The 21366-nt window shown below is 44.1% G+C and overlaps 1 protein-coding gene across 2 annotated transcripts in view; it reads left to right on the top strand.

Moving 5' to 3' along the window:
- The window catches only part of LOC122541784 (transmembrane protein 150A-like), a 117777-nt gene extending 97085 nt beyond the window's left edge, over window positions 1-20692 (top strand). For both annotated transcript variants that reach the window (XM_043678755.1, XM_043678756.1), the window contains 2 exons: window positions 18793-18970; window positions 19101-20692. In XM_043678755.1, coding sequence (XP_043534690.1) covers window positions 18793-18970; window positions 19101-19345 — 423 coding nt within the window. In that variant the 3' untranslated portion in view covers window positions 19346-20692. The remainder of the gene's footprint in view (window positions 1-18792; window positions 18971-19100) is intronic.
- Window positions 20693-21366: the final 674 nt, after the last annotated feature.

The following is a 21366-nucleotide window of genomic DNA, read 5'->3' on the forward strand; positions in this document are numbered from 1 at the left end:
ATACACAGACCAAAATTTTAGATTTAGTTTTTTTTTAGATTTAGACTTTATTGTTATGTGCACTCAAGTACTAAAATACAGGAGAACAGTGGAAAGCTTTCAATGCTGTGACACACAGCGCCATCTTAGGTATAAGTACCTAGGTACAAAAACTTAAGAACTAGCCAGCAGCTCAAATCCAAACTCAAATTAAGTGAACTTACTATATATATAATTATAATACATATATTGTATATTGTATATAAATAACCTATCTCACCTATGACCTATTGTTGGGCCGAAAGGCCTGTTTTCTTACTGTAGGGATTCTATGATCACAGTAACCAGTTCTACATTCTAAACTCTCACTGGCTAAAGAAATTTCCCCTCAATTCCTTATTGTATTCATTGATGGCCATCCTATATTCCTAACATTATTGTGTCAGTTTGAGGGTCTTTTACTTTTTTGTTCCTTAATGCTGTTGATAAGGATGTTCTGACTAACATAGGACAGTTGAGCAGCAAAAACAACTGCATGACCTGAATAGATTCTGAAATCCCTTTGTCTAAGAAAATCAGGAACACAAAAGACCAGTGCTTCAACAAGCCGATGTGAACAGCTAGAAACACATCCTCAATTTTTTTTTATTCCTTAAGGGAGATAGTCACTCCACTGATGAAAATCTGAACAGAATTTTTAAAAAGTGATATTTCTCCCTTACTTGTATTGGAGATTGAAACCTTTGATCTTGACCCCTGGTCATAATGCTATTAGAATCCCTACAGTGTGGAAGCAGGGCATTCAACAATAAAGTCCACACCAACCTTTCGAAGTGTATCCCACCCAGACCCACTCCCTTACCTTATCCCTGTATTTCCCCTAGCTTGCCCACCTAGCCTGTATGTCCCTGGACTCTATGGGCAATTTAGCATGGCCAATCCACCTCATCTGCACACCTTAGGACAGTGGGAGGAGACAAGAGCTCCTGGAGGAAGCCCATGCAGACACAGGGAGAATATACAAACTCCAAACAGACAGTTGCCTGAGGATGGAATCAAACCCAGGTCCCTGGCGCTGTGAGGCGGCAGTGCTGACCACTGAGCCACTGCGTGCCTTTTAATACCTTTTTTCTGTTTGTTCTTGGGATGCTTCAACCCCGACTTCATTTCCCAATCTTTGTTGCTCTGAGCAGTGCTTCTTTATGCTGATGGTGCTGCCAGTCAGTAGTGAATGAATCCCACTTGGTATGTGATATCACTTTAAAAGAGAACGTCCTAAGGATCAAGGAGCCAGGTTGTAGGATATATGACTGATGTGTTTTATGATCTATATGTTAGCTTATGTACTCTCAGAAATAAGAAGGGATTGATGATCTTGATGGGATTGCACTATAGGCCCCCTGATAGTCAGAGGGCAATTGAGGAGCAAATATGTAGAGAGATTTCAGATTATGTGTAAGAATAATAGGGTTCCAATAGGAGGAGATTTTAACATTAACATAGACTGGGACTGCCATCGTGTTAAGAGCTTGGATGGTGAGGGATTTGTTCAGTGTGTTCAAAAAAAAACTTATTTTATCAATATGTAGATGAACCTACTAGAGAAGGAGCAGAAATTGACCTTCTGTTGGGAAATAAGGCAGGGCAAATTAGTGGGGATGCACTTTAGGACTAGTGATCATAATTCTATTTGTTTTAAAATAGTTATTGAAAGGTATAGGCCTTGTATAAAAGTTAAAGTTCTCAGTTGGAGTAAATCAAATGAGACAGGACGATCCTTAAATTTTCCTTTTTGTTCTTTCTTCCTTTCCCTTCAGTGAAGCACATTGGTTTACTCGTCTGAATTGAGTCTGTATAAGACCATAATACATAGGAGCGGACGTAAGGCCATTCGGCCCATCGAGTCCACTCCGCCAATAATGGCTGATGGGCATTTCAACTCCACTTACCCGCATTCTCCCCGTAGCCCTTAATTCCTTGTGACATCAAGAATTTATCAATTTCTGCCTTGAAGACATTTAGCGTCCCAGCCTGCACTGCACTCTGTGGCAATGAATTCCACAGGCCCACCACTCTCTGGCTGAAGAAATGTCTCCGCATTTCTGTTCTGAATTTACCCCCTCTAATTCTAAGGCTGTGTCCACGGGTCCTAGTCTCCTCGCCTAACGGAAACAATTTCCTAGCGTCCACCCTCTCCAAGCCATGTATTATCTTGTAAGTTTCTATTAGATCGCCCCTTAATCTTCTAAACTCCAATGAATACAATCCCAGGATCCTCAGCCGTTCCTCATATGTTAGACCTACCATTCCAGGGATCATCCATGTGAATCTCTGTGAGACACTGTTGCTTTTTGTAATCTGGAACAGCCGGGGAAAATGCTAAGTCTTACTGATGGTTCTACCACTCAGGCTTTATCAATAAGCTAAGCTATGTAGCCAGTAGTCAGCTCTGGAGTCCTCACACCACTATTCCAGCTGTCAGATCTCTGTGTCTGTTAAGGAAGATTAACCCGATGACAGTAACACACCAGTTTCAGAAGGTCTCTGTCCCATATGAAGAGGAGGTGAGGGTGTTGGACGGGGGGCAAACAAAGTTAAAAATCACACAACACCAGATTATGGTCCAACAGGTTTATTTGGAAGCACTAGCTTTCGGAGCGCTGCTCCTTCGTCTGGTAGCTGATAAAGGAGCAGCACTCCGAAAGCTAGTGCTTCCAAATAAACCTGTTGGACTATAACCTGGTGTTGTGTGACTTTTAACTTTGTGTGCCCCACAGGCATTTTAACCTGATGCCCCAGTGATGTAACCAGGCCAATGCATTATCATGTAACAGGCCATTGACTGCAACACCAACCCTCTAAAGCACAATAATCCGCTCATCAAAGTAGAATTTCTGAAGTTTTAGGTTGCGATTAGATGGCAGAATCCTGGAGAAAGGGAAATTGCGCTCTGAAATGTACAGGGCACAAAGATATACATGCAATGTTTAAATGAAAATGGATTTGAGAATGATCAGATTAGCCATGAACTCAATGAATAGAGCTGCAGACTTGATGGGCTAACTGACCTCCTTCTGCTCCTCCATCTTATGGTTGAACACAGCCTTAAAATAATATGAGATAACGATGGTGATGACAAGACAAAAGAATGGACTGGGGAACAGATGGGCCCTGGAAATTAATTTAAAAACCTTTTGGTTCTAATTTTATTATAACCTTTGTGGTCAAAGTTATATGGGGGCCGGGGGCAGGGGGGGCGGTTGGAGGGGGATAGTGATGTGAGGTAATGTCGCTAGTCGTTCAGAGGCCAGTGCTCTGGGGGATAGGTTCAGATTCTACCAGAGTTGGTGGAATTGACATTCATTGAATAAAATTGTAATCTAGTGCAGAAATTTATAAACGAGCAGTTGTCACCAACCCTGTAGCCCTGAATAGCAGAAAAGTTGATTGGAACCAACAGGCCAAGAATTAGATGCCCCCCACCCCCAGCCCAGGGCTGTATTTTTCTGCTGATGAGCAGATTTCCTTCCCTAAGGGGCATCAGTGAACCAGGTGACTTCCTCCAAAAACCAATATGGTCGCCATTTAGGCAAGTTTTTCATTAATTCAGATCCCACCATCTGCCATGGTGGGACTTAAGTCCATGTCCCCAGAACATGAGTTAGGCTCTCTGGATTACGGGTCCACTGCCCCCGCTTCATTATTTATTATTACTTATTGACATATGGTGGGTGGATATCAAAATCAATGTATCTATTTGGAGGTAAGCTCAGTGTGGTTTGGACGGTAGTGAGCTGGTCACTTATCATCATTTATGTGCCTTTCCACCGAAGGCGAACTGAGCATGGGACTCCTAACACCTAGCCCACAGTCTCATGGTCACTTTTATTGACTTCTGTAAAAACCCATCTGGTTGACTAATGTCCTTTAGGGAGGGAATCTGCCATCCTTACTTGGTCTGACCTACATATGAGTCCATACCTATTGCAGTGCCGTTAACTCTTAACCGCCTTAAGAGCCAACCACTTTGCTGTGGGTCTAGCTCTCCCTTTCACAGGCATTGCCCCTTTAATGCAATAGTAGTTTTGCAACAGAAAATTTACTTAATTCCAGAAATTCTGTAAACATCTGTGGGCCAGGCCTCTGCCTTTTACAAATCCCAGCGATCTGAACGCACAGGGATTCCTTTCAAGAGCTGGGCTCTAAGACAAGGTGGGCACAAGCGTTAAAGGTGACGGCAGTCAGCAGTGAAAGGGCAGTTTGTGATTTGTGATTCCAATTGGAGGTGAGTGTGTTGGCACATTCAGCCTGGAGCCTTTCCAAGCTGTCAGTCTGTGGTGAGTGGGCCCACTGAGCTGTTTGATGGCACACTGTAATCCCCTATACAGGCAAATAAAGGTTTGGTTGTGACTGTTTGATTTGGCACAGTCGCTGCATAGTGGATAATTCTGCCTCTGGTAAGGTCAGTTCTCATAAGCTACATAATGTTCAGCTCGCTCAGTCTATAAATAGAACAGCGGTGGAACAACAGGTGTCAACAGTGAGCCCATCGACAAAGGGGATATTTGCAGTGAATTGGACCCAAATTGTAGTCTTATCTACTCTGAGCCAGGAATTGTTTCCAATGTTTTGAGTGATCCAGTCTGCCTGAGGCTCAGAGAACAATGCTGGGATTGTGCACTTCTGTATTGCCTGACTCACAAAAAAAAATCTTTCTCCTGACCCACGTTAGGGGAATGTTTACAGTGATTTGTTCTGAATAGCCAAATTGGCCTGGGATCCTAAACAACAGCTCCATTCCCTTTTTACCGCAGTGACACCAACCCATACCTCAGATATATCCAGAGCAAACTCTTACAGCCACCCCAAACCCAGTGGGAGTATAATTTGTGTTCTACCTTATAACTATAGAATGATGAATATCGTATCTATTTTGCAGATCTTGTGAATACTGAATGTAGAAGCAGGAGCATGCCATTTGGCCCTTAAAGCCTGTTCTGCCATTCAGTATGGTCATGGCACACTATCCAACGCAGTACCTTGTTCTTGCTTTCTTCCTACATACTTTGATCCCTTAAGTCTTATATCTACTTTTGTATAACATATCCACACACTTATATTCATATCTTTCTTGCAAGTCTTCAATTATTGGCCTCAACGATTTCCTGTGGCAGAGGGTTCCACAGGCTCACCACTGTCTGGGTGAAGACGTTCACTGTCTGGGTGAGGAGTCAACTCCATGCAGTGAGATATAACTTACGCTGGTGCTTCCCCGACAGTGAACTCCATTTCAAGGCTCTCAGTGAAAGTGGGGTGGAGTGGGATTGGGAGGGGGCAGGTGGAAGTGGCCTTTGCTGCCTTGGAACTTGCTATCCCAAGGTTTCAGCCTGTGACCCCACTTGGGTTTCCAAGCCCACTTCAGGAAGCCAAGTTCGACGCAAATGCCCATGGAGTTTAGCCACAATGTTGACTCAACTCACCTGGCACTTTGCACACATAAACTATAAGATTAAACCAATACCTCGATCATTTCATGTAAGGTCCTGTTTTATGATAATACAGATTAGATTAGATTCCATACAGTTATGGAAACAGGCCCTTCAGCCCAACAAGTCCATACTGACCCTCCGAAGGATAACCCATCCAGACCCATTCCCCACATTTACCCCTGACTAATGCACCTAACACTGTGGGCAATTTAGCATGGCCAATCCAGCTTTGGATTGTGGGAGGAAACCAGAGCACCCGGAGGAAACCCACACAAGCTCCACACAGACAGTTGCCCGAGGCTGGAATCGAACCTAGGACCCTGGCACTGTGAGGCAGCAGTGCTAACCACTGAGCCACTGTGCTGCCTCTGATTGTGGCCAGGCATTACACAAGTGCACAATCCTAGCATTGTTCTCTGGTCCTCAGGGAGGCTGGATCACTCAAAACATTGGAAGCAATTCATGGCACAGAGTAGATAAGTCTACAATTTAGGTCCAATTCACCGCAAACGTCCCAGTCTGAATGTAGACCAGAAACAGAAATAGCTGGAGAAACTCAACAGCTCAGGCAGCATCTGTGGAGAGAAATCAAAGTTAACATTTTGGGTCCAGTGACCCTTGTTCGGAGTAGTAGCTAGGAATGTAGTTGCTTTCAGTTCTGAGCAAGGGTCACCAGATTCAAAACATTGACTCTGCTTTCTCTTCACAGATGCCACCAAACCTATGGAGTTTCTTTAGCAATTTCTGTTTCTGTTGCAGATTCCCAGCATTTGCAGTTCTTTGTTTTAATTTTGGGAAATGTAGAATTTGATCCCGAGGAATCGTAAGTGGCCTTCTATCAGAATGTAACTTGATTTTCTGGACCTTAAAGGGATGAAATAGAAGTTTCTATAATAGGGCTGGATGATGCCATCATTGACAATCGTCATGGAGCCTTCCATTGAATAGTAATTGCAGAAGGTGCTGTAACATGTCAGCACAGGATCTGCTTGTTTATTTGAACCATGTCAGCCAGAACATGATAACATCCACAATAAAATTGGAAATTCCACCCCTCCTCCTTTTTTATCAGACCAGAGATTTCACACCCTTTCCTGCCTGTTGCTTAAACATTCCCATATCTGTGCCATCCTTTATATACCTCCAGGGAGGCTCTGTCTGATCGGCCTTTCGGAATTATTAATTTCAATTCATGCCTTCAATGGCACCTCTGTGTTGGAGTGGCCCTCGATGTCTCCTTCTTGCCTCAGCAGCAACTGTCTCTCCAAGATGCCTGAGCTGCTAGTCCTGTGATTGGGTCACCAGAGTCCAGAGACTCCATCCCCTATCTTTAATTGGACAGTGAGCATGGGAGCAGCCAATTAGGAGGCTTTCTCTGTGAAAATGTCTGCCATTGTCTGGCTTCTGGCAAGGTGGGTACTGGCCCCGATGCCATTAGTCCCAAAGCCCAAATGCCCATTTGTTGCCCCAAAGACTTGCAGTCTTCAGCGGGAATATAGGATGTCGCCCTCCAAATCATTGATAAAATTTGCTGATGATTTGTCCTTCCATCCCACAATCCCCCAGTGCTTGAAAGCTGAGTTTTCTGTCTCTACACTTGACTCTAACCACATTGCATCCTACGTCTCTGAAACTGGAAATGGAACTGTATTGTAGGTCTAGCTTTCTCAGCCATGAGTAACACTGACAGACTTCCTCATTCCGTGTATAAACACAAGTCCAACCAACACAAATATGGGTCAAAATTCTAGAATACCCTCCCTGACACCATATGGGAGGGGGAGGAGAGTAGCTAGACCAGATGGATTGCAGCGGTTCAAGAAGGCAGCTCACCACCCTTCTAAAGGGCAACTAGGGATAGACAGTATATTCCAACACAGTCCCATGAAAGAATTGTTTAAAAAAAAACACGGAAAATAGAAAACAAAATTCTTCAAATGCTTTTGAAAGGAATAGTGTAGGATGTCAGTTTAGAGTTTAGAATGTCAGCCCTTCTTTGTGCCTTTTTGCCTCCTGGATACTAACTAATTCACTATAAACATAAATATTAAGCTTGTTTCACCCACCCATAGGCCCTTTAAAAGGTAGGTTCATTTAAAACTGAAGCAGGCTGAGTAATGCAGAAAGTTCAGATCCTGGGCCAATCTTTGTTTTAAAATTAATTTAAATACAGCACAGATGACAGCATGGAGTATGGCAAATGTACAAAAGCTATGTCATTGCTCAGGAGCTTTCAAACTGTCAGTAAATTCAAGAACAAAGAAAATTACAGCACAGGAACGGGCCCTTCTGCCCTTCAAGCCTGCGCCAATCCAGATTCTCTATCTAAACCTGTCACCCATTTCTTAAGGGTCTGTATCCCTCTGCTCCCTGCCCATTCATGTATCTGTCTAGATACATCTTAAATGATGCTATCGTGCCCATCTCTACCACTTCCGTTGGCAACACATTCCAGGCATTCACCACCCTCTGTGTGAAGAACTTTCGATGCATATCTCCCCTAAACTTTTCCCCTCTCACCTTGAACTCATGACCCCTAGTAATCGAGTCCACACTCTGGGAAAAAGCTTCATGCTATCCACCCTGTCTATAACCTCTCATGATTTTGTAGGCCTCAATCAGGTCCCTCCTCAACCTCCGGCTTCCTAGTGAAAATCGTCTTCCTAATGAAAATCATCTTAATCTATTCAACCTTTCTTCATAGCTAGCGCCCATCTATACCAGGTAACATCCTGGTGAACCTCCTCTGTACCCACTCCAAAGCATCCACATCCTTTTGGTAATGTGGTGACCAGAACTGTACGCAGTATTCCAAATGTGGCCAAACCAAAGTCTTGTACAACTGTAACATGACCTGCCAGCTCTTGTACTCAATATTTTCTGTCAAAGATATACTCCGCCTAAAGATTTCAGAGTTTAATTCCACTGCTCTGACTAAACACAGTCTATACCCTCCCTATAAAACAGCCCCACTCTACACCGTCCCTATAAAACAAGCCCACTTTATACCATCCCTATAAAGCAGCTCTACACCGTCCCTATAAAGCAAGCCCACTCTGCACCGTTCCTATAAAGCAAGCCCACTCTACACCATTCCTATAAAGCAAGCCCACTCTACACCGTCCCTAATTCCTATAAAGCAAGCCCACTCTACACCGTCCCTATAAAGCAAGCCCACTCTACACCGTCCCTATAAAGCAAGCCCACTCTACACCATTCCTATAAAGCAAGCCCACTCTACACCGTCCCTATAAAGCAAGCCCACTCTACACCGTCCCTACAAAGCAAGCCCACTCTGCACCGTCCCTATAAAGCAAGCCCACTCTGCACCGTCCCTACAAAGCAAGCCCACTCTGCACTATCCCTATACCCTCTGTACAGGGCAAGATATTTTGAACATTCCATTAATATTAAAGAATGTGGTGGAGGAATTAAGTCATCACTGGGGTGGCACTGCTGCCTCACAGCGCCAGGGACCTGGATATAATTCCAGCCTTGGGCGACTGTCTGGGTAGAGTTCTCCCCGTGTCTGCATAGTTTTCTTCTGGCTGCTCTAGTTTCTTCCTATGGTCCAAAAATGTGCAGGTTAGGTGGAGCAGGCTCAATGGACTATATGCTCATCTCAAGTTCCTCTTTCTTTAATCCTCATGCTTTGTAGAGGCAGGATATTACACAGATATTACACATGCTAAATTGTCCATCGTGTCCAGGGATGAATAGGCTGGGTGGATTAACCATGGGAAGTGCAGGATTACAGGGATAGGGTGGTGAGTCTGGAGGCAATGCTCTTCGAAAAGGTGTGAACTCAATGGGCTGAATGGCCTGCTTCCATACTGCAGGGATTCTACCCATCACTAAAGAAGTGGTCAGAGACAAACTAATGAGGCTAAAGGCAGAGAAGACCCCTGATGCTAATAGTTTGCTTCCTCGGATCCTAAAAGAGGTGGTGGATGTATTGGTTGTAATTTTCCAAAAATCCTTGGATTCTGGAAAATCCAGAATCTCTGGAGAGGATTGGAAAATTGCCAGTGTGACACCTCAATTCAAAAAAGAAGGAAGACAAAAGATGGGTAACTGTAAGCTGATTAGTCTCACATCTATTGTTGGAAATGTATTGGAATAAATTATTAAGAAAATAACAGCAGAACAATTGGGAAACCATGATCTAATAAAGCAGTCAGTGTGACTTCATGAAAGGGAAATTGGGTATATTTGAGAATGATCCATTTCCATCTATAATCAAAATACAGCTTCCCTGCCTGTGCAGTATTTTTTTACGATGGCTTTTCTTTTGAGCTTGCTCCTCAGACAGCAGGTGAAGATATTGTCGATACTATTTATAGTTCAGCTTGATCTGTTCAAAAGTGTAAAGTGGTGCGGATGCTGAAAATCTGGAATCAAAACAGACAAATGCTTGAGATTCTCAGCAGGTCAGGCAGCGTCTATACAGAGAGAAAGAGTTAATGTTTCAGCTGTCAAATGGCAATGGTCAGCAACCAGAAATATTAACTCTAGCAGGACTCTAGATCTTGAATTAACCAAATACCGTCTCAACAGACCAGTTAATCATCATCAGCAAAGTGATGCAAAGAGGAATCAACAGCGCTAGTGAGTGGCACTTGTGAAGAAGTGACCTGCTCATCAATGTGCACTGTGAGTTCCGCCACGGCCACTCAGCTCCTGACTCTCTCACGTTCTTGGTTCAGACACGAACAAAACAGCTGAATTCCAAAGGTGAGGTGTGAGAGACTTCCCTTGACATCAAGGCCGCACCTAACCGAGTGTGGCATCAGGGAACCTGAGTGAAACGGAAGTCAATGGGAATGTGGGGAAAACCTCTCCACTGATCTGAGTCATACTTGGCACAAAGCAAGGTCTTAGTTGTTGGAGGTCAGTCATCTCAGCTCCAGGACATCTTTTCAGGAGATCCTCAGGATAGTGTCCGAGGCCCAAACATCGTCAGCTTCTTCGTCAATGACCTTACCCTCCCAACCTCCCAGTCACCGAATCAGGAGCAGGGATGTTTGCTGATGATTGCATGAAGTTTAGCACCATTCATGGTACCTCAGCTCCCGAAGCAGTCCATGCCCAAATGCCTGGTTAACATTCGGGCTTTGGCTGAGAAATGGGAAGTAACATTCCCACCACATATTACCAGGCAATGACCATCTCCACAACAACAGAGAATCTAACCATCGCCCCTTGATACTGAAATATTTTACTATTGCTGAATCCTACACCATCAATATCTTAGCAGTTACTATTGACAAACATATAATTGAACCAGCCATATAAATACTGTAGGTACCAAAGAAGATCAGAGGCTGGGAATTCTGTGATATATCCTGCCTCTACAAAACATAAGGATTTAAGAAAGAGGAATTCGAGATGAGCATATAGTCTATTGAGCCTGCTCCACCATTCAATATAATCATCGCAGATCTTAGACTTCACCTTAGTGGGCGGCACGGTGGCACAGTGGTTATCACTGCTGCCTCACAGCGCCAGAGACCCAGGTTCAATTCCCGCCTCAGGCGACTGACTGTGTGGAGTTTGCACGTTCTCCCCGTGTCTGCGTGGGTTTCCTCCGGGTGCTCCGGTTTCCTCCCACAGTCCAAAGATGTGCAGGTCAGGTGAATTGGCCATGCTAAATTGCCCGTAGTGTTAGGTAAGGGGTAAATGTAGGGGTATGGGTGGGTTGCGCTTCGGCGGGTCGGTGTGGACTTGTTGGGCCGAAGGGCTTGTTTCCACACTGTAACGTAATCTAATCTAATCCACTTTCCCACCCACCTCCCCTGTCCCTCTGTCTGTCTCATCCTTCATCCACAACCCTCAGGGTAGGGCATTCTAAAGATTCCCAATCCTGTGAGTGAAGAAATATCTCCTCCAGCTTAGTCCAAAATGATCAGCCCCTTATCCTGAGAGTGTACCTCCATGTTTGAGATTCCTCTACTACAGGAAGTGATGTCACAGTGCTCACCCGGTTAAGCATTCATAATTTTGAATGTTTCTTTGAGATCACCTGTCATTCTTTTAAAACCCAGAGAGTATCGATCCAATTTACTCAGCCTCCTATCATAGGGTAACCTGCTCATCCCAGGGCCCAGTCAAGTGAACCTTGACTGTACCTTCCTTAAATATAGAGACTGAGATTCCACCCATTCTTCAGGGTGTGATGTTACCAAAGTCCCACATAATTGTAGCAATTGAAACCTTAGGAGTGGCATGGGGTTAGCACTGCTCCCTCAAAGCACCAGGGATCCAGGTTCGATTCCAGCCTTTGGGTGGCTGTCTGTGTGGAGTTTGCACATTCACCCGCATCTGCATGGGTTTCCTCCAGGTGCTCCGGTTTCCTCCCACAGTCTAAAGATATGCAGGTCAGGTGGCCAAGCTAAATTGCCCATAGTGTCAAAAGATATTCAGGCTAAGTAGGTTATCCATAGTAAATGCAAGGTTACAGGTCTGCGTGGATTGTTCCCTGGAGGGTCGGTGTACACCTGACAGGCCGAATGGTCTCTTATCTGCACTATTGGGCTACTATGCTTCCATCCATAAAGTACAAGTCAGGAGTGCGATGGAATGCTCTCCACTTGTCTGGATAAGACCAGTTCCAACAACACTTGAGAAGCTTGACACCAATCAGGTCAAAGCAACCCGCTTGATTTGCAGCTATCCATCATCTTCAATATTCAGTTGCCCCACACTGATGTGTACAAGCTGCCTCATGTTGCGATGCCAACTGCTGGTGGTTGGGGTAAAATGCTGTGATCAATTGTCTCTTCCTTCCTGTGTCTGAGAGCCTATCTACTTAGCCCCAGTAGAGGATAACCCAGTATTAATTCTTAGCAAGAAGAGGCACTTGTCTTACAAAGCAAGATGTAATTTACTGCACAATAGCAATAGTTTAAATACAACTTGTATTGACTTGTTTGGCATAATTACTCAGACTGTCAGGAGCCAGAGAAGACCCATCTGTCTCTATCGACACCTTGAACTACTGTCTCTCCTCCACCCAGAGACTGTAACATCATCAGATTGGGTGGAGCTAAATTCAGCTTCTATATTAACCCCTTCAGAACCATTACCTTATACAACACCTTCTGGAAGAAGTACATTCATGGCTTCATAGGCAGCACCTTCCAAATCTGTGACCTCTACCATCTAGAAGAACAAAGCAGCACAGGCATGGGCCCACTGCCTACTGCAGTTTCCTCTCGAGGTCACAGTTCATCCTGATTTGCAACTATATCGCCATTTATTTATTGTCAATGGGTCAACATCCTCAAAGAGTCATCTGAACACCACTGTGGGTGTTCCTACTGTCCACGAACTGCTGGGCATCAGAATGGAGGCTCACCACCAATGGTTAAAGGTCAATTAGGAAGAGGCACTTAGTGGTGGTCTAGTCAGTGCCTCTCACACCCTGGGAATAAAGAAAGGAAAATTCTTGAAAGTGAACATCAGCCTAAGTGCAAGATGAAAGTTGGTAGACGAAACAAAGGGATTAGCGTCTGGACTGATTCACATCTGCTGCCTCAATATTACACAGCAGGGCGCCTGAAAAGAAACCTCGGAACTATTTTCTGTCTGGCTTATCTCTGAGATCAAAAGATCAAGCTGAAAGACAGAAGTGGCCTTTTTATTGGTCACAGTTCAAAGATTTTGGAAGTGACTGCTCCCAGTGTCCAGGCTGAGGATTGAAGATAGCCCCCTAAAAATAATTACACTCTTATGAGGTGTTTTTGACTGAATGAATTATTATCATTAAATATTCTCCACAGCATATGGAAATGTTTTTGCTGGTAACTATTGAGACCGGTGCACTGACTACTCTTCGATTGTGATTTTCAGGATTTCGCATTAACTCATTAAGCGCCAGTGCAGCGATTGTAATGCAGGGAGCTCACAGTCTGAACACAGATCTAAACAAATCTCAGTCTTAAAACATTACCCCATTCTCCACTCCCTTTGACTCCCGACCACCCACATGCATGTACACACACATACATACTTTGATGTTAATACCCTCGTTGTGTTTCTAAAAAGCTTTATCACTATCTTATGAAGGACTTCAGGGCTCAATTTTCAGCTGACCTTGTGGCATTATTCTGAAAGACACATGCTGATAATTCTAGCCCAGGAAGTTGTTGTGAAATGGCTGAGCCAATGAAAAGGGCTGAGTATGCTCAGCAGGTCAGTAAGTGTGTCTGTCAGGAGAATGACCGAATCTTACAGCGCCAAAGAGGATGCCGTTCAGTCTATTGTGTCTGTACTGCCCCTTTAGAAGAGCTATTAGTCAGTCTTGCTTCTTTGCCATGGATCTGGCGATAGAAACGCTGTCCCTGTGTCCATCAAAGCCAACAGGTTTTCTCTGCTACACTCAGAAAGATGCCCCCCCCCATTCTTCCATCCTGACCTATCGTCTATCTCCAATGTTAGGTTACTAACTCTGATTGGTTGTCACCAGGAAGTTCCATTATGTACCTTCCTGCCTCTCAGCACCCAGCTCCCACATTCCAGCCACAAGTAAAATACTGCTCAGAAGATCGTCAACCCATCATCACTGAGATGGCTGTCTGAAGGAATTAAGTGCCACTCTGAGGTCTTTTCCCTGAACATGCTTCAGTTTCAAAGATTGGGCCATACTCTAAGGTCACCTGCTCCAGATCCGAACCTCTCACTGTGTTTCTGCTCCTGTCTCCATTGTTTCTTCTGGCACTGACCTGAAACCTGTGCCCTCCCAGTCCCGATCCTGGCATCTGTGGGAACGGTTTTTCTCTCTCTCTACTCCACTGAGCCTCTACATGGTCTGGAACATTTTGACGAAAGCAACTCTCGGCCTTGTCTTCTTTAAGCCCCAGCTTCTCCGAAATCTTGGGTGTGCCAATTGGAAAGGCTGGAAGTTCTTAACAATTCTCCACTGTCTTATCAACAGGTATTTTTTCCATGTCTGGAATGTTTCTGACGAACACGAACATTCAAAGAAAGTTTTTGGAAAGATATGTTTAATGCTTCTATTTGGTTTATCTTGGGGTGCCCAAGGCCTTATACTAATAATTGATTATTAATCTTGAGAAGGTACAGAACTCTCTCAGAGGGTGGATAATCTTATTGGGAGAAAGTGAGGACTGCAGGTGCTGGACAGCAGAGTCAAACAGTGTGGTGCTGGAAAAGCACAGCTGGTCAGGCAGCATCTGAGGAGCAGGAGAGTCGATGTTTCAAGCTTAAGCTCTTCAACAGGAAGGTGATATCATTCCTGATGGAAGAGCTTATGCTCGAAACGTCGACTCTCCAGCTTTTCGGATGCTGCCTGACCTGGATAATCTTATTTCAAATCTCCATCCACTCTTTCAGGTCCTTGAGTCTCGTGTTATCTCCCAGCTCCATTCCCAGATCTTCTGTCAACCCTTCCTATTGTTTTCAATCTTCCCTACCACTTCATTACAATACCAGGGTCACAAGTAACTTACTTTTTGTGGAACATTATCCCTGTTCATACTGTTCAGCCTGTCCATAGATTTACAGCTCAACCACGCTCTGAGGTTTCTACTCTGAGGTATGTGATTTTGTGCAGTTCCTACCTGCATGAATGCATTTCAAATTAAGCCTCTTATTTTCTCTGTCATACTCTCAAGCATCCCCTTCCCACCCCTAAGCTGATTTACACCTCAACAACATCATTTGGAGATGCAGCAAGCAATGGGGTAGCCAATTGGTTAGCACTGCTGCCCCACAGCAACGAGGACCCTGGTTCGATTCCACCCATGGATGACTGTAAGGAGTTCTCTCTATCACTGCGTGGGTTTCTTCACAGTCCAAATATATACAGATTGGCAATGCTAAATTGTCCCCCCAGTGTGCAGGGTCGGTGGGTTAACTATGGTAACTATAGGGATATGGTGGTCGCTGTTCAGTAGAGGCTGAATGATCTCTAATTGCACTGTAGGAATTCTATGATTAGGAAGGAATATGCTTTGTTGGTCTTCATTGCACAACAAGTAAGGATTATACAGGGCCTTAGTGAGACCAGATCTGGAGACTTGTATAATGTTTTGGCCACCTTACCTAAGAAAGAGTCTATTTGCCACAGAATGAGTGGAGATTTGCTAGGCTAATACTAGGGATGAAAATGTGTTGCTGGAAAAGCGCAGCAGGTCAGGCAGCATCCAGGGAACAGGAGAATCGACATTTCGGGCATAAGCCCTTCTTCAGGAATGCTCGGGATGCAGGAGTGTCTCTCCTGTGAGCATAGATTGGTTTGACTGGGCCTGTATTTACTGAAGTTTAGAAGAACAAGTGGGGATCCAATTGAAATACTTAAAATTCTAACAGGATTGGACAGACTGGATGTAGGGAGGTTATTTCCCCTGGTGGTAGGGTCTCGAACCAGGGAACATAATCTTGGGATATGGGGTAAACAATTTCGGAATGAGCGATGAAAATTTCTTCACTTAAAGGCTGTGTAGGGCAAATCACTGAATATATTCGAGCAAAACAGAGATTTTAAAGGCATTAAAAAGTGTAGGGAGGAGGTTGGTATGCAGAGACATAGAGTTACATACTGAGGTGGAGAATCAGCCATGATCCTATTGAATGGTGGAGTAGTTGCAAAGGGCTGAAATGGCCTCCTCCTGCTCATGGCTTCTATCAGCAGACACAGGATTAGCTTCCACTTCCACAATGCCAGTGCCCAGCTCTGCCTCTCCAGTACCACTGCCAACACTTCTGAGTGCTGCCAGACTGCTTGCTGGACATTAGGCCATGCTGTTTGTGTGGCTGGTATACCTGGTAGACATTGAGCCTGTTTGCATTCTGGGAACCTCTGCGCTGGAGATCTCTTAGAAATGTAGAAAATAGGAGTCAACATAGGCCAGCCAGCCCATCAAGTCCGCTGTTCTATCTCAACATTGGACTCCTTTCTCCCCAACACCTTGAACTTGTATAAACCTATTTGTCTCTTTCTTAAATATATTCAGTGACTTCACCTCCACAGCCTCCTGTGTTAGAGAGTTTCACAGGGTCACTACTGTCTGTGTGAAGATAGTTGTCCTCAGTTTGAAACAGCCCATTGCATCTTGCACTCCTTATGTAAATCCTAGGTTCTGCTTGTTTTCCTTTTGTATCTGTATTTACGAAACATTTCCGACAGATACCGGAACATTGCTGTCATAATGCCTTGACCTTTATGATATGCTCTGTAACTGTTTGTATCACTCAGACCTTTTGGTGCAGTATGTTGTGTTGACTGCCCTCTGCTGTCCATTAGGTGTTATTCCTAAAGAGCAATTAAATGAAAGCAACATATTGTAGACTATATCAGACCCAAAACATCAATTCTATTTCAGATGCCGTCAAACCTGCTGAGTTTCTCCAGCATTTACTGCTTTTACACCTCAAGAACACGTGCATCTGTTTGTAATCCACTTCTGCTTGTTTCTGATTTGGAAATCCTACTTGCCGCACTTCTCCTCCGTTCCGCAGTTCATCAAGCCCTTTTGCCCACCCCCCCCACCCCACGTTTGCTGAGGCCCTGAGTTCTTTCTCTTCCTTTACGTCTGATTTCTGCTTTGAGAAGGGGCCTTAAAAGCTACCTTCACAAGTGGCCTGATGTCAAATTGAATTTGACAATATTACTGTGAGATGCGTTGGAACATTTCACAATATTAAAGATGCTATATCAATGCAACTTTGTCGTTGGCATTGGATCTTGCTTTATAATGATCTTGTGAACTCCTTGGGAATATAGGATGTAAGAGCAGATGTAATAATTTGTCTCCTTGAGACTGTTCCACCGTACAGTAAGATCAGGTCTAATCTCTACCTCCATGCCATTCTCCTACATATCTTTGTGTAGAAATCTGTCGCTCTCTGCCTTTAATTTATTTAATGACTGAGCCTCCATAGGCCTCTGGGGTCAAGAATTCCAAAGATTCACCACCCACTGAGAGAAGGAATTCCTCTTCACCTCAGTCCTAAATGGCCTACCTCTCATCCTATAACTGTGTGTCCGAGTTCCAGATCCTCAGCAAGGGGGAAATGGTCTGGCTGCATCTACCCTGTCCAGCCCTGTCTTAATGTTATACACTTTAATCTTTTAAACCTGATGAACACAGGCCCTTTCTCCTCAGTCTCTCCTCGTAGGATTTGACTAAGTTCAATTAGCAACATAAATAATCATTGTTGGTCCACATGATTTCATGTAATTGGTAAAAGGAATTGAGGGGACAAGAGGAAAGATGTTTCATCCAGAAAGTGGCAGGGGTCTAGGGTTCACTGCCTGAATGAGTAGAGGGTGGTGGCTGTCTGGAATTCACTGCCCAGTTTGGTGGTCGAGGCAAAAAGCTTCAACTCATTTGAAAGGAAGGTGGATCTGGCTGTAATCCGTCAGGCCCTGGATCAGTTGCTGGAAAGTGGGCTCGGGTGCAAATGTGATGCGCTGAAGAGACACTTTCTGTGATTAATATTTCCCATCTCCATTTGCCCTATGGAAGACCACTCTATTAGATCAGTACTTTGGAGATATTTTCCTAACCAACCTGTTCAGAGATGTTAATGCAAGTCAGTGGACTTGAGACTTGACCCTTTGCTAAGTGGAACTGCACCATCGGAGTCCATATTAATACACTGTATCATATCTCCCCTAGGATTTGGCTTATTACTAATTTGACAAAAGTGCAGAAAATAAATGTCAGTGAGCCAATCGGTTGCAAAGCCTGATCATGTGATTTTAGGAAATGTTGCAGCTTTGACTGAGCTTCATTCACTGGGCTTTAGATTATAGAGTCATAGAGATGTACAGCATGGAAACAGACCCTTTGGTCCAACCCGTCCATGCCGACCAGATATCCCAACCCAATCCAGTCCCACCTGCCAGCACCCGGCCATATCCCTCCAAACCCTTCCTATTCATATACCCATCCAAATGCTTTTTAAATGTTGCAATTGTACAAACATCCACCACTTCCCTGTTCTGAGGATCCAAGCACAGAGGTTTTAAAAAAGCTTATTTTTTAAAATTTCATTCCCAGGATGAGGGCATCACTGGCCAGGCCAGTATTTATTGTGGCTCAGGAGTCACATGTAGACCAGACCAGGTAAGGATGACGGTTTCCTTGCCTCAAGGACATTAGTGAACCAGATGAGTTTTCCCAGCAATCGACAATGGTTTCATCATCATCATTAGACTCTGAATTCCAGATTTTCAAATATTAAATTAAAATTCCACCATCTATGATTCTCGTGAGATACTTAAAAGATCAGCACGTGAAAGCGAAGGGAAGAGGGTGGCATCTGTTTTAACTGCCGAACTGTTTTGTTCCTGTAGGTTGACAATGCCAAAGTGCTACACTATGTTGGTGCTGGAGTGGGGTTCCCCAGCAGTATGCTGTTCATCTGTTTCCAATCGGTGCTCACTTACAGGATAGCAAAGAACTCCCTGGACTACCAGATCGGCCACTGCCGTGCATTCCTCACCATTGTGGCCTTCATCAACCTTGTTATGAGTATCCTTTCTGCAGTGCGCCTGTTTCAGGAATATTACCCACACTATCTCTTAAGTATATCCCAAATACAATCTAGAAACTCATAGCAGGCACCCTCACCGGTCTCTAAATTCCTTAACTGTCTTTCCAGGTGGGGTCTTCTTCATGCAGGAAAGCTCCCAGCTCCAGCATGCGGCAGCTATATGCGAGTGGGTTTTCACCATCATCATCCTCATTTTCTATGGGACATTCGCTGTGGAGTTCGGCTCCATCACTCAAAACACCTTCCTTGAAATGCTGGCAAAGAGAGACAAGAAGACAAACTGTAAAGCAGACACCAATATGGCTCCCAGCTCAGGCATCAGCCGTACCCAAGAGGCCATTGCCATGATCTAAGCTTCGAGATCTCCACAGACAGGTCGAACTATAACTCTGTCGTGAATGGGGTGGGGCTGGGGGGGCGATATCTGTGGAGCATTACTGCCTGTCGGAATGGAGGGGGAGATAAATCATTAAATACCTCAGATCCTTCAGCAAACCAGGGATACTGTTACACAAAAGCCATCACAAAAGGACCAAACCTCTCCTTTCTCCAATGATATTTTTGGAACCTTTCTATGGAATTTAAATTTTTTTTATAAAGTTTGATTTTTATAACAGAAATGAATTATATATTTTATGACCGCAAGTAATTCGACAATTCAGAGTATTGTGAAAGACATTTGATGTCTTTAAGTTACTTGTAATACTGATCCATTTAAATGGGACAGGTCAACTCTCAAACTGAAATGATAAAGTTCACTTTTTAAAATGTAATTTCCATTTATCGGTAGCTGATCTCAGTGTGTTTACAAGTTATCTTTCACATTTAGGCTGAACAGGGGAGACCGCTGTTTCTAAGATATTAGCATTTCCACTGCTGGGGAGTTGATTATGGCCAGGAGCAGGTTAATCAGTGAAGAAATCTCACTCTGGATCGATGTATTCCCACCCTCTCTGCCCTGACCCTGCATCCACCTCCTTCCCCCATTCCGTGCGTCTGTGTTGTTTTAACTGATCTAACCTCTGCCTCCGCCAGCCCTTCTCTCTCTCTGAGAGGATGTGTCTGATACCACATTCTCTCAGAAGCCTTTGTATTGACCCTTGTATCCATTGAACCTTGCTCTCCATATTTTTCCATGAGTTGTTTATCCTTGTTCAATCCTAAACCTTTCCAAGGTCTCTCTGATCTGCATCTCTTGCATGCCTGATTTCATTTCCTGCCCATTTTTGTGGGCCTCCAGCCAACTAGTCCCTAAGTTTTGGAAACCCTTCAGAAATCTTCACTGCCTCTATCTCTCTTCCTCATCTCTTCATCACAGACCTTAAAACCATTGATTAAACTTATTGTTCCCTGTCTTAGTATTTCATCACGCACCAAATTTACTGATAATTTTCCGGTGAAAACTCTGGGACATTTTTACTGCGTTAAAGGTGCTAGATTAACACAGGTTATTGTTGTGTCAGATTTTGTACAGTTGACGACAATTTCTGATCTTCATGTGGTGCAATCTGCTGGCATGTGGCTATCTGTAGGGCCTAAGTCTCTTCTGTGTGTGACAAACAGTTAGTCCATCTGAGTTGTTGAATATTTTTAACATGCATGTACACATTTTAAGCAAACAACCATATGATCAGAAATGTTGCTTACTGATCATTTGCTCTTGTAGTAAATAAACTACAGCTCCAGCCATCTTATCATCATTTACAGACCTGAATTAGAAATAAATACCAAGTAACGGTTTACATGTGAAGGAGTTGCACTCTGCCCACAGCTCAGGTATCAGAGGGAGGACAGAGTTGACATCAATTGACTGAGTGTGGCATCCAACAGCCCAAGAAAAACTAGAGTCAATGGGAATTTGGCAGTTGGGGGGTGGGGGTGGGGTGAGCGCTAAATTAATTAATCTGAATTGATTAAATTAACACTCATTGCAGATTATACAGAGGAGCCTCAATTATCCGAACAACACGAGTGGGGAGTTCTTTGTTCGGAATAATTGAATGCCAGATGACACAGTTTGGCCTAGCATCAGGACCTTGCGATCTTGTCTGGAAAATCCGAAATTCGGATAATCGAGGTTCCACTGTCAATTGTCTAAACAATCTGTTCAGGGATATCTCTGGAGGGGGTGGGACTTGAACGCAGGCCTCTTGGCTCAGAGGTAGGGACACTACCACCGCAGCACACAAGCCCTAATATTGTCCTGGACCCTTCAGCTGCTTCATCAATGACCCTCCCCCCATTCAGAAGTGGAGATATTTCCTGATGATTGCTTTATGCTGAGCCTTTTCCTGGACTGGTCTGGTTCCTGCTCTGATGTACACAGTGGCACAAAGCAGGCATGTTTGTAATGAACCAAATGAGTATATGGATA

Source organism: Chiloscyllium plagiosum, chromosome 38, assembly GCF_004010195.1.
Source record: "Chiloscyllium plagiosum isolate BGI_BamShark_2017 chromosome 38, ASM401019v2, whole genome shotgun sequence".
NCBI classification, from domain to species: domain Eukaryota; kingdom Metazoa; phylum Chordata; class Chondrichthyes; order Orectolobiformes; family Hemiscylliidae; genus Chiloscyllium; species Chiloscyllium plagiosum.